This window comes from Limulus polyphemus, unplaced genomic scaffold (assembly GCF_000517525.1).
Source record: "Limulus polyphemus unplaced genomic scaffold, Limulus_polyphemus-2.1.2 Scaffold3343, whole genome shotgun sequence".
NCBI lineage: Eukaryota > Metazoa > Arthropoda > Merostomata > Xiphosura > Limulidae > Limulus > Limulus polyphemus.
Window position 1 is genome coordinate 76,292 of NW_013668953.1, and position 14,213 is coordinate 90,504.

General features: G+C 31.6%; 1 protein-coding gene across 2 annotated transcripts in view; it reads right to left on the bottom strand.

The window, feature by feature from the left end:
• Nucleotides 1–8,815: 8,815 nt before the first annotated feature.
• The window catches only part of LOC106469181 (G protein pathway suppressor 2-like), a 36,003-nt gene continuing 30,605 nt past the window's right edge, over nt 8,816–14,213 (bottom strand). For both annotated transcript variants that reach the window (XM_013929646.2, XM_022397621.1), the window contains exons 11-12: nt 10,862–10,939; nt 8,816–8,899 (exon numbers count right to left, since the gene is read on the bottom strand). In XM_013929646.2, the coding sequence (XP_013785100.1) occupies nt 8,828–8,899; nt 10,862–10,939 (150 nt within the window). In that variant the 3' untranslated portion in view covers nt 8,816–8,827. The remainder of the gene's footprint in view (nt 8,900–10,861; nt 10,940–14,213) is intronic.

A 14,213-nucleotide genomic window follows, 5' to 3' on the forward strand; every position in this document is an offset into this window, starting at 1 on the left:
GACAAACGGAGACGTAACAATATATAGTAAAAGGGATAGTCAATAAATCAAGTACACTCACTGCATGTGTGTTTTACATGTGATGTAATTAAGATTGTTGACTTTGTTTCCAGTCTCCTTATTTCATTGTCATGACTCTGTACTGAGAAATATCGTATTACCTTATAATAGGTATTTTTACTGAATATTAAGTAGACCTATCTCATTACTCTGTTTTACTTGAATATACTACCACACAGTCCATTCTCCCAAAGCTTTCTCTTGAAAGAGATCGCTCTATAAGTGTGTAGATTTGTATGCTAGGTAGTTTCCTTATATTTTGGACCATGTGATACTACGATGGTATATTCTACATATTTTTCTTTCTGGCGGAACGACCAATGGCATGAGTAACATATGTGCTCAAGGAGAGTTAACAATATTGTTTTCTGTATATAGTCTTATCAATATTGATTTTAAATTTCCTTCAGTATTTCTGGTTTAAAGAGCCCTCTCATTTAGGGAATAACGCTGCATAGTGTTTTCCTGCACTTGTATATTTTTTAGTGTTTTGATTTAATAAAAACGACTTTTTACTTTGTTTCTTACATTGTGTTTAGTTTTTCTTTAACTCAGTTAGACTCAGAATCTCAAATTTAATTCCGCATAACATATTGTTATGTCTCTGTGTTCGTTTGTTAATTTCCCGTATAATTTCTTTCGGATGAAACTTTAGCGATACAAGTCTTTTATTAAATAAAAAAGCCTCCCAGTAGCACAGCGGTATGTCTGCGGACTTACAATGCTAGAATCCCGGTTTCGATACCCGTGGTGGGCACAGCACAGATAGCCCATTGTGTAGCTTTGTGCTTAATTACAAAACAAACAAACAAACAATTAAATAAAACTAGTTTATTCTTTCTCAATACAACTTTGCAATACACTTAATTTCCACAGTCACTTTAACTTCAACACACGCTGTAATTCACAACGATTCATGCACTTTACTTACGGTCACTACCGTGCTTGACTCAACTGTCCCTCTCTGTCTCTGCCTGTCTGCAAAAATATATGCCGTCACTTCTTGCCAGTCTTATGTATACAAAATAGAGGGCATCTGGCAAACACTCGAGCCTTCAGGAACCTTCTAGATACTCATTACTTGTTACCAGAGTCACGTGACTTCCGCTGTCGTAACAATATTTTGCCGTTACTGTTTCTATCTGCCAGGTAATCAGTTTACCAAAGAATACCACAAATTCTTAAGCTTGCAGCTGGAAAACTGGAGGAAATTGAATAAAGGGAATTTCCTGTTTATATAACTAATAAAGGTTTATTAAAATTATAGGTTACTTACATAAAAAATACGTATTTATACATTTATAGGGTCATATGATAAGGTGTAATGAGAGAGGTGATTTCCTCATCTACTATAATTCTCATTATTTTACTAGCATTTCACTAATACTATTAAATATTTTCTAGCATTTCACTAATACTATTAAATATTTTCTAGCATTACGACAAATGGCTGCACACCAAGTAATCACAGCTAACCGAGAATTTACTTGATACAAATACTACTACTTCAAAGGAATGTTTTCTATGTAACTATAGTTTACCAACCCCAGAACTTTTAATCTAAAATGATGTACTTTAGGTACTGCAACAACAAGTGACTGACTGTTATTAATCTGTATAAATGAATAAAAACCATATAACCCGAGCACTTTCAAAAGGTGGACCTTTTTTCTTCAGGGGCAAACTGGAGAAGAAAGGTCCAACTTTCGAAAGCGCTCGCGTTATAGCGTTTTTATTCATTTCTATCAAGATTTGTAACATCATGTATTAATCTGTATAATTCATCTTAAATTACTCCTAGATATAGTGTAATACAAATATATTGTATATAACTCTGCTTTACAAGTTGTTAAAGTAGCTATATTCCTTTCTTCGTGTTCCTGTAGTATGCCAAAAAATAATCTTTTTTAGTTTAGGATCGTGAATAGATTAGTTCATCTAACATTTTCGAAAAGTTTTACACATACACGCGTTTGTGACTGCATGTAGAGTTTAAATACAGAGAGTGTGACTGTGTATGTATTAACATAACATTAAAGGACAACAAGGGGTCTTCTAGGTTATCCTATCCTCTAAATTAAATTAAACACAAAAAAAACGCAAAGCCAGCCCTCATCATTCAAATTTTTATCAAGCTTTCCCATAAACTCTCTTAGAGACTACAACATGCTCATTGACAAGTACAGATGTCACTGGTTTATATCATCTGCAGCTAAGCAGAGTGGTGACATGAGATGTGTGCATCACACAAATTCTCTCAATATCCAGTAAATGCACTGTCTTTAGTCTTATACACTTATTATTTTTATTGTTTTGTACAGTGAATAAAGATTTTCATTATAACCTTTTTCTTTCTTATAATTCTGTCAAAATCAAGAGAGCTCAGTTTAACTATGCATTACATTTTCTGATGGAACCTCTTCTTATAAGTGTTATACTAAATCTATAGAGTAAATTAGTTCATCTGGAAGTACCACAAAACTTTCCAATCAAAGGAATGGGCATTAAAATTATTTGAATTTTTAATTAAGGTGTAGTGATGTCAGATGTGTCAGTTTTTTAACAGAAAACAGAGGTAGCATTTTAAAGTTAAAATCTTACCATCTCAGTGTCTTGCCTTAGCCTCTTCAGTAGTAGGCTCAGAAAAAAAAAACACGTTACAGTTTGAAAATAGACAAAATATTCCTCCAGCAATTATAAAATGTGGACCCATTCAAAACATAATTAAAAACTTTTACATTGGTTTTAAAAATACTGGTTTTCCTTCATTGTTGTTTTCTACAAAAGCTTATGCTAATGTTAAAGGGCTTTCAGCTGAAGTTGTGTTTAGTTGTTTAATTTTGCAATCATCATATTCATGATCTTGTTCTGAGTTAGTGATTACAGTGTTAGGGCTACAAAGGATCTTACTGACCAAGCATGAATAACATGTCCTATTTCAAATTCACAAAATGTATTTTCTTGCAGAAATTACTCAGACTGAAGTTTCATATCACAACAATAATGAAAAACAATTTTTGGAAAAGTAAGGTGGACTGAAACATATTGTTTGTAAGAGCTGGCCAAATCAAACCAGAATAAAAATGTACAGAATAAACAAAAATGTTTTACTAATTACTGTGCAAATTAGATTAATAATCTGATTTAAAAAATTTTTGTGGTGAATTCTGAAAGGTTTAGTTTGTTTGTTTGTTTGTTTGTTTCAGAATTTTGTACAACGGTACTTGTGTATAGCTATTACAAATTTTGAGCCAATAGACAAGAAAAACAGCTGAAAAATAGAACCCAAACCAACTCCTTTGATCAAATAGAAGGGATCTGACCACTCTTACTAGAAGAAAAACAACTAAAATATAGAAACTCAATACAACTCCTTTGATCAAATAGTGGGGATTTGACTGCTCTTACAAAAAGAAAAACAGCTACAAAATAGAACCCAAGTCAATCCCTTTGACCAAATAGTGGGGATTTGATCCTCACTTTTAGCACATCCATAGCCCCAGAGTACAGATCATGTTTTTACAGCAACAGCACACAAATCATGAATGTTCAGATTCACAATCAGAGCATGCTTGACCCAATTGTGAAAATGACCTTTTTCCAAATGATATTTCCTTTTTAGATAAATTAAGAAAGATATATGGAACTGAATACATTTTCTAAATCAGTTAAATATATTCATGCAATCAATAAATATACTAAGTGTTCTACATTTACAATGTATAACTACTTTGAAAAGTCTACAAATATAACTTGCTGATATAAAACTATGGGTAATGATAAATTCATCTGTGTTTAATAATTAAATGAGAGGAACAAAAATACCCTATTATATATATTCTTGGTTACTAGTTGCAATATCTAATAATGATACTCTTGTGCTTGTTTGTTTGTTAAATCGTGCACAAAGGCTTCCTGCATTAGCCATCCCTGATTTTGAAGTGACAAACTAAAGGAAAGGCAGCTAGTCAACACCATCCACCACTAAATCTTAGGCTACTCTTTACCAACAAATAGTGAGATTGACCATCACATTATAGTCCCCCCACAATTGAATGGGCAAAAGAGTTTTCAATACTATGACCTGCAGATTGTAAGTCAAGCATTCTAACCATTACATTCTGCTAAGCCAATACTCTTTTGATTTTGCTGGTAAAGCAAACTACACAGGTCTGAAAACTAAATTTGATCTAAATCCAAGGAAGACCTGGAAGACTTTGAAGAAAGAGCCCTCTCATCCCCACCTAAAAAACCAAGTTGATGACACTTCGTTATTTGGCCCCACGGTCATGAAAACTTACCAGCCTTCTTAGAACATTTTAATTCTGAAGACAAAAGAATCCACTTCACCATGGAAATAGAGGAACAAAACAGCCTACCTTTCTTGACATACTCATCAACAGACAAAAGAGAAAAATCACCACAACTGTATACAGAAAACCCACCCACACAAACAGACACTTACACTTCTAGTCCTATTATCCAACCTCAATAAAATGTGGTATAATCCAATGCCTAAGCAAGAGAGCAAAAAGCATTTGTGATAAGACATCCATCGAAATAGAATGCCAAAAAGATCGTAGAGGGTTTTAAACAGAATGGTTACACCTCCTCCTCCATCAAAAACTCCCTGAAGAAGACCACAACAGAAAGAAGAAAATAGAAAAAAACACTACCACTACTACCGTTTACCTCCCCTACCTGCAAAATTTCAGTGAAAAACCCAAATGCATAGCCAAGGAATTCAACATAGAAATCTGGTGGGAATCCTACAAGACATTAAGGTCCATTCTGGTAAAAAACAAACAGTAACCTACCAATGAGAAACACAAAAACATTTATGAAATCCCATGTTCCTGCAATGAAACAACACTGGAGACATGGGAAGAAGACTTGTGCCAAGAACAAAAAAGACAGGACAAGACTCATGAAAACACAAAATTCAGCCATTGCAGAACACACCCTGTCAACTGGACACAAAATACACTGGGAAGAAACTAGAATCATCCACACTGACAAATTTTGGAAGACAAGAAAAATTAAAGAATCATTTTATATTAACGCAATTAAACCTTACTAAACAGAGATTCCGGATTAGAGGTGAGTAACCTTGGCTACCATTGGTTGAATCTACAGGAAATCTCTCCTCCAATCAGAAACAGGGATAAACCAACCAGTCATAACACGCTCTCCACAATCCACCATAATACTATAAAGACCAACAACACCTTACATACACTGACCTGAAGGCAAAGAGCGGAAGACTTTTGAAACGTCATCCTCTACACTTGTTTCTCTACAACAGTCAGTTGCTGTCCATTCTACAAAGTTTCACCAGTATAAAACAGCATTTCAATTACTATCTTATAACAACCATAATCCACTATAATCATGCTTTGCCATCTTGGAAAAGGTGTTCACACCATAATAGTTGTTGCTGTAACAAATGGCTTATATAAATAGTGTTCCAACCACTACTGTGTCGTTTGTGTCTCAGCCAGACCGCTGAGCATAATTTGTCATCAGCAATGGATATGGTGAATATAGTGTGGTTGAAATACTATTATTGTACACTCTTCCAATTCAATGGATATGGTGAATATAGTCTTGTTGAAATACTATTTAATACTATTATTGCACACTCTTCCAATTCAATGGATATGGTGAATATAGTGTGGTTGGAATACTATTATTGCACACCAACCACACTATATTCACCATATCCAAAATACTATTATTGTACACTCTTCCAATTCAATGGACATGGTGAATATAGTGTGGTTGGAATACTATTATTGCACACTTCCAATTCAACGGATATGGTGAATATAGTGTGGTTGAAATACTATTATTGTACACTCTTCCAATTCAATGGATATGGTGAATATAGTGTGGTTGGAATACTATTATTGCACACTCTTCCAATTCAACGAATACAGTGAATATAGTGTGGTTGAAATACTATTATTGTACACTCTTCCAATTCAACGGATATGGTGAATATAGTGTGGTTGAAATATTATTATTGTACACTCTTCCAATTCAACGGATATGGTGAACATAGTGTGGTTGAAATACTATTATTGCACACTCTTCCAATTCAATGGATATGGTGAATATAGTGTGGTTGGAATACTATTATTGCACACTCTTCCAATTCAATGGATATGGTGAATATAGTGTGGTTGGAATACTATTATTGCACACTCTTCCAATTCTTGAAAATCCCTAATGGATTAGATATGAAATGCTTTGCTAAAAACACAAGAGGTATAATACTAACGTGTTATGAAAAGCATAATTAATTATTCCGATTATTGTTTTAGTACATTGTACTATTTACTCAGACCCCTGTATGACTTGTTGCATTTACTCTTTCTTGTAATATCAGTCATCCATTAACACCAATCTTAAAGAAAAAAAAAAGGCAATACTAGTAAATTATGTTTAATACTTTATGAATGCAGTAATTAGTTAGTTTTTCTGGTATTGTCATCATTTAGTATTTTGTTTATGTTAAGACATTTTCATCATTTTCCCAGCTGTAGTCAAATGAAGACTTCAGCTCAGCTCTAATAAAAAACAAAGTTTGTACACTGTTATGAGAAGAGTAATATACATTCATCTCATCAAATTTTAATCAAAATTAAACAAAGTTTAATTTTTGTGGTTGTACTAAACAAGCATTCTGTAAGGAATTTAATATCTCACACATTAAATTTTTATGTAAATAAAAGGTCATCAAAGCTAATGTATACGAAATATATTTTGAAAGGAATGTTCAATACCAATATTTGTGCCTAACAATAATAAACAGCTTGAATTTTGAAGTACCATAAATATTGTTACAGTTTATTCCTCACAGAATAAATTTCCTACAGCAAAGTGTTATGATAATGTAGAAGCTTTTAACCTTTTTTTTTATTAAAAAATTCTGTTTTTTTCATCATGAATACTGACTGTTAAGTCTGAACAACTCATTTACTCAACACTAAACCCATAAACATTTTACAAAGACTTCTATGTTTAAAAAAATGTTTTCAAAGTGCCAAATCAAACTAGTTCTTTAATGTACATTCCTCTTAGAATAGAACACATGATCTATACAATGCAAATTTTTTTTTTCCTACAGGTGCTAGTTTAGATTTGAGTAAGCCTTTATTTATACTTTTTCTGTTTTGAAATAACACTTACAGAAGCATTTAGCATTACTAACTGTGATGGAAGTGTCAAATACCATATTAATTATAAACTTTATTTGATATATGTTTTATTTATACTTACCATAGTCTTACCAAATAAAACCATGGTAACTTTACACATTTAACAATCTACTCAATTTTAAACAAATCTGTTATTACACTCATTGCATACTACATGATGTTCCATTTTTGTATGCAGGAATGATATAAAGAAAAAATAACAGTTTTGATGATGGATGCTATTTGTTAGTCGTGGCAAAATAATAAGTCCTAATTGTTCAAATTTATGCAAATTAACAATAACTACAATTTTATAAGATATTTTTATTAAAGATTGACTCCTTGTGTAAATAACATGTAAACTCTAACTAGTTACCTACAAACTTTAATAAATTTGTGGTTAATTACTGATTAACTGAAATGCAAAAATTACTTAAAAACCAGTAAAATGTTTGAGACATTTAATGAAACCTTATCTGTTAAGTCAATCTTAAGTTTATCAACAATTGTGCACACTTCCCTTCACAGCATTTATAATTTTTTTTATAGGTGCAAAAACTGATTGGTGGTTGCTTTTCAGAACATGTACAAGCAACTTAATGTACCATATTAGCCAGCAGTGGCCATACTTAGTTGTGGGCCCTTGTGTGGGATAAATTGGTTGTGGAGCCAGGACAGAGCATGGTCAAAGGACAACTGGTAGAATAACAATTGCCAGTTACTGACATCACAGTCTTTCTGAAAACTTTGCTGTTCTCAGTTTGCCACTGTTCATTAGCAGCCTTTTAAATTTAATTGGATTAAAGCTTGGTGGGTTCCATAGAGCTCGTGGGCCCCTGTGCACTGCACACCCTATATGGCCACATTGATACTAGCAGCTTTACATTATGAGAAAACTGCACAATTAGAAACATTTTTGGTATGTTTTAATCTGAACATGGTTATTGGGTTTCAAATGTAATATTATTTTTTAGTTTTTAAGAATGTTCGATTAAAATGTATTAGCATAATACTTGTAATGTTGGTGATTTACATAAAATTGTATGCAATTATTCACTTAGAAAACTTTATTTCACAAGCTTTATTTACATACTATATATTCATAGAAGATATTTACCAAACATTTTTTAATCCCAATTTTTCTCATTAATATTTGTAATGTATTTATAATTATAAATTACAACATTCTATAAAGGTGTTGTTTACAGCACATTGATGAACACAGCTTTGAGAGTCAAATATTTTTTTATGTAAGTTATTTTCAACAAAATAATGTCTTAAGAGAGAGGCAACCGATTGTCTAAAAATAATAAAAAACATATTCATACAGTTGAAATTAATAATATTTACAAGATATCAATCTCAATGATCACACGGATATATATACACATTTACTATGATCCCATAACCTTAACATATTGACACAAGAGTCTGTGTTTCATAATGTCAGATTAATGTACAGAAATGCCTTTCATATCATACCATGCATTATGAAACAGCAACAGAGAAGTACTTAAATGATATAATCATCAGATGTCCTTCAATTTTCTTTCTTTCTTTCTTGATTAATAATACCTTGTGGTCGGCTGGTTTGAGAAGTTGTGACGAGAGACATTTTGTGTTGAAGGAAATCCATGCTAGCAGAACAACAAAAATTTCTTGAGAATAAAATTATTTTAAGACTAGAAAAAAATGTAGGCATAGACAAATGATGCCCTAAATTCCTTTAAGACAAATCTGTTAAAACTTTGAGGAGCTTTAAGAGAAATCTAACAGGATACATGTGTCATTTAGCAAGAAGTAAGTCATTCACATTATTTTTGAATTTAAGGAGTTACATTACATTTCCCATCTATTTAACACATAGTGTTATTTTTATAAAATGGTATTTTGGATAGATCTGGAGAAACCACAATTGTTTTTCTTTAAATAAGACATATTTGCAAAACATCTATATTATCATGTGTACAAAATATGCATCTTGACCTACAAGTCAAATGTCACTAACAACACACAGAACATTAGAATTTGGACAAATGATTCTAGCTTCTTGATGCTAAATTTTCATGCTGAGGAACTGGTTTCTTCTATTTAAACAGTGGCTGTATTGGCTCAGAGTAATTACAAAAATTTGAAATAAAATTAGGTTATTTCAAATCTATCCAATATATATGGATAAATCACGAAACCCATATAATTTAAAAAATTATTAAAACAAACATTTAAATGAATTTTAATTTATTTCATTAATTACTAGATTCTTAATCTTGGCTCAGTTTTGAGTTGTTAAAACATATTCCTGACAGCTCACATTCAAATACAGCATTCAGCCGATATGAATATTTATATAATTCATTAGTCAAGTAAATGGCAAACAATCGACAGCCTTGAAAGCAAAGATAACTACACATTTTGCCATAACTTCCAAAAATTAGCCAACATCTGTACATCATGAATGAAAGAAAGCTGTATGTGTTGGTTTTCTAACTATCACTTTTTTTTTCTGCTATATTGCATGTTTCAACTGATATCATTATGCCAGTGCTACCACATTTATATACACACATTTGTTTACATCAGATAAAACCATTATCTAGCAAACTGGGAGGTAAACAAATTATAGGCAACTGGCAGTGTTAAACATTATTTGATGGAATACCATTGTTATTAAAACTGAGTTATTATTTTAATGTTAAACACATAGTAGGATTATACTACACTGAAAATCCAATATGGACTGGAAAATGGGTGTACAAAAGTGTGGAAACTCATAGTAATATTGTATTATTTCTTTATGTTCATATTTATATGATGTTACCATCTGGTAATTATGATCAACCCCAAGAATTGTTAAAAAATTGTTGTCCAAACCTTAGTTATATTTTCATAATCCTTTTGAAAATAAAGAAAATAATTAATGCCACTACATCTCATTTTATAATATTGTAAAAATAAAAAAACCTTAATGCATCTTATGCATTGTTGAAATATACCAGTTATTTAAAGCTTTTAGCAATAGAACATATTACTAAAATATATTGAAACCAAATGAAATTTTTAAAACAAGGAAGAAAAAAAGGTAGTTCAAATGTGTTATACACAAATACATAAGTTCTTAATTCACCCATAAAAACTTATTAGTATATTTTCTGAAAGTGATCAGGCTATAGGGTTACTTAAAAGTTTTATGTGAAAAAAAAAGTAAACACACAAACAAGTCAATACTCAATCTTCTTTTTCAACAAGAAACTGAAGCATTTGATTTTGAAACACTTTTGGCAACTAGTTTCATGGCGTCAACCAAGAACCATGATTGATGTCATGACACTGATCAATAAACTAGAACAAGCAACTGAAAAGAAATAAAAATAAGTTTTGTTCCCGATGATTAAAATAATCTGGAGTAGGAAGCAACCTCTTGAATCTTTACAGGTTATAACTTATATTGTACATTTTATATGGTTTTAACCTCAATATTAAACAGGGGATAATAGAATTTTAGGTTAACATAATTTAATGAGTAAAAATCAATAAATTTGTTCCTACTTTCTGTGTGAGCGCATACTAAATAATGCAATTATAAGATGAATGAAGTTTACCTGAGGTTGGTAATGAGCCACTGATGATGGTGGAGGTGGTTGAGCTCTAACAGGGTAACCAGCAGTGATCCCTCCAGGCTATAAGAACAAGAAAAACTTTAACCATTCAATTATTTTTTTAAAATGTACAGTGTAAATTATTAGGATGAATACAATAACAAATTTGTAAATAGTTTTCACTGTTGTACTTTTCTGTATATTGTTTAAGTTAAAAAACGAATTACATTTACCTATCAGGTTAAAGTGGTACATTCAACAATTTCTCCATCTATATGACAATAGCATAACATCAGAATACATAAAGCACAAGTGTTCTCTGTGTGTCTATGTGTTCACACCTGCATTTTTTCACTGACCTAGCATGCACCCTTAGACCTCACTCTCGGATGTGTCATAGAGATGTGAGCATTTGAAGCTGCCCCCCATAGCATCCCTGGTGGTCATTTGTTTGTGGTTATGTCCACCTTTCACACCTATAGTTTTTGACCAATGCCAATAGAAAATGTTCAAGTATAACTAAAACAAAAAACACATTATAAGTAAAATAGTTGTATACAATTTTTTTCAGACACACGTTGTATATTTATCCGAGGCTTTAATAGTCCCACTCATTAGTGCTTCCTCTTCTAAGATACCACTGTAGACTTCTGTTAAAACCTCTATTAGGGTAAGTCATTAATTTACTTTTTTGATGTTACTCTTTTCATATTTTACATACCAGTCACGGTGTTAAATGAGTTAACCTTCAGGCTAGTTACTACATTTCGTTTAGTAAAATTTGTTATGCCAGGCAGTTTTCTGCCTTGTTATACTAATCAGTATTTTACTCCATTATAATAGTAAAATCGAACTATTAACACTAAAAACATAATTTTAAAATGTAATTTTGTCAAAGCTTAAATTAAGAAAGATTATTTTGAAAGTAATTGTACATCTAATGTACATTTTTATACTTTTTCCTTTATGCTCACCTATTTAGGTTCAATTAAGTAAACACAAATGTATTATAAGGCTACTGCAGTGATGTTTTGGTTAAAAATAGAAGATATTTCAAAGTAACCAAGTAAGAAGATTTTTTTGGAACTAATTAACTTTATATGTATAAAAAAGATGAAATAGCAGTTCAGCCAAAATGAAGTAAAATATTTCACATGTTTAAATAACTAGTTATCACTACAGTAGTTTCCTATAAATATAATGCTAATTCTGCTGCTACAAGTACAAAGTTACCATTTCTAGTACTACTGTCCAGACTTTTGAATGTTTTGTATTCTGGCTGTTTATGAAGAAGAATGTTGTGTTAATCTAAAGATGTTAAGAGTTAAAGGTAGCTCAGCCTTGATCATGTGGATTTTTCATGTGTCTGTCTCATCCCTACCCATGCAGTAGATATAGGTTGTCGAATGTTCAGATCTGATGTCTTTATGTCTCTTTACATCTGAGAAAGATTTTTGGGATTAGATGTCCACTACCTAATACAATAGGCTAGCAATATTGTAATGTCCCAGTAGAAATAGTTGAATCCTGACCAATATTTAAGGAATTTGTTCACTTAACTCTACTGAGCCTAGGTGGGCACATCAAGGGAATATCTTGCACCATTGCATTATAAACATCATAGAAATTAAACTTGTAGTCTTTCTTCCAATAACTAAAAACAACAACATCAGAGTTGAAATTTAACAAATAAAAAAAGGTTTATTTATTTAAATGTAAATAGAAAAAGTTAAAAATTTTGATTTTGGGTTTTCAATAAAAGCTTAATGTTCAAGAATTTCATTTTTGTTTTTTTTCTGAGCATAATACAGCATTCATAGCCCCTTAAGAAAAAAGTGGAAATAGTTTTATTAATTACCAATCCATGTTTGTCAACTTCAGTTGTCAAGGTGTGATGTAATCTCCCATATATTACAGCTTTGAAAAGTCTTCACTAGTTACCTAAAGATGCAATGGAAACTATTTTTCTGTTCTTTTTCAACTATATATATGCAAGTGCTTTCAGTTCATTAGAAATTTTCTACAGAACAAGGTGATAAAACCTTAGCTTGGCGTATCTTACTAGAAAGAAAAATCTTTGTGAACAGCTTGTGCCATAATTATAGTCTTGATTTAATTTAATATAAAGCTTCAACATTGTATACTTCATTTGAATTATGATAATGAAAATAAATGTTTTTAGTGGAACAAGATAAGGTAAGCTTAGCTAGATCATTTAGTACTCAACTATATCAAATTTCATTTCATCGACAAGACCAAATTTACATTAGGCCTAACTAGAATGATTAATTAAAATCAAAAAAGATATGTAAAATATGTGTGTGTGTGTGTATATATATACATACACACACACACACATACATATACATACATTTAAAATTGTTAATCAGAAGTTATCATGTAATATATGTAATAAGTTTTAAACCCATTATATATATGTATGCATCTATAATAATAAAAGGCCGTGTCTGTAGGTCTGTGTGTGACCACCATAACTCCAAAAGGAAAGAACCTAGAAACCTGAAATTTTGCACACACATTAAGTATTGAACCTTCGTATTATTACTTGTTCACACATGCACATACGCATCTTTTTAATGAGGTAAGCTAGCAAAAAAACAACACATAGAAAAGAATTGTGACCACCATAGCTACAAGGGAAAAGAATCTAGGCAACTGAAATTTGCACCCATACTGAGGGTGTGCACCTATTACTTATCCACATGCACATCTTTTTAATGAGGCAAGCTAGTGAAAAACCACACAGAAACGAAATATGACCACCATGGCTCCAAGAGGAAAGAACCTTGTGATATTTTGCACTCATACTAAATGGACACTGAAGGTCTGCACCTGTGTATTATTACTTATCTTAATCATGTGCGTCTGTGCATGCACATCTTTTTAATAAGGCAAGCTAGCAAAAAACCACATAGAAAACAAGTAGTTCCATATAATACAGATTATAGATATAAATCACAGATAGACAGACACGCATGTGTGTGTGCATGTGCACATCTTTTTAATAAGGCAAGCTAGCAAAAAACCACATAGAAAACAAGTGGTTCCATATAATACAGATTATAGATATAAATCACAGATAGACAGACACGCATGTGTGTGTGCATGTGCACATCTTTTAATGAGGCAATCTAGCGTAAAACCACATAGAAAAGAAGTGGTTCCTTATATAACAACTTCTAATACATAGAAAAGCCAGTACATGTTGGTAGCAATGCATTCCAACAATGGCTTTTACATCATGTTGCTTAGCAATTAAACTATAACCTAATGTTGTTGTTAAGAGGCTATGTGCTGAAAGTATAAAATGAAATGCATAAACTACAAAGTTAAA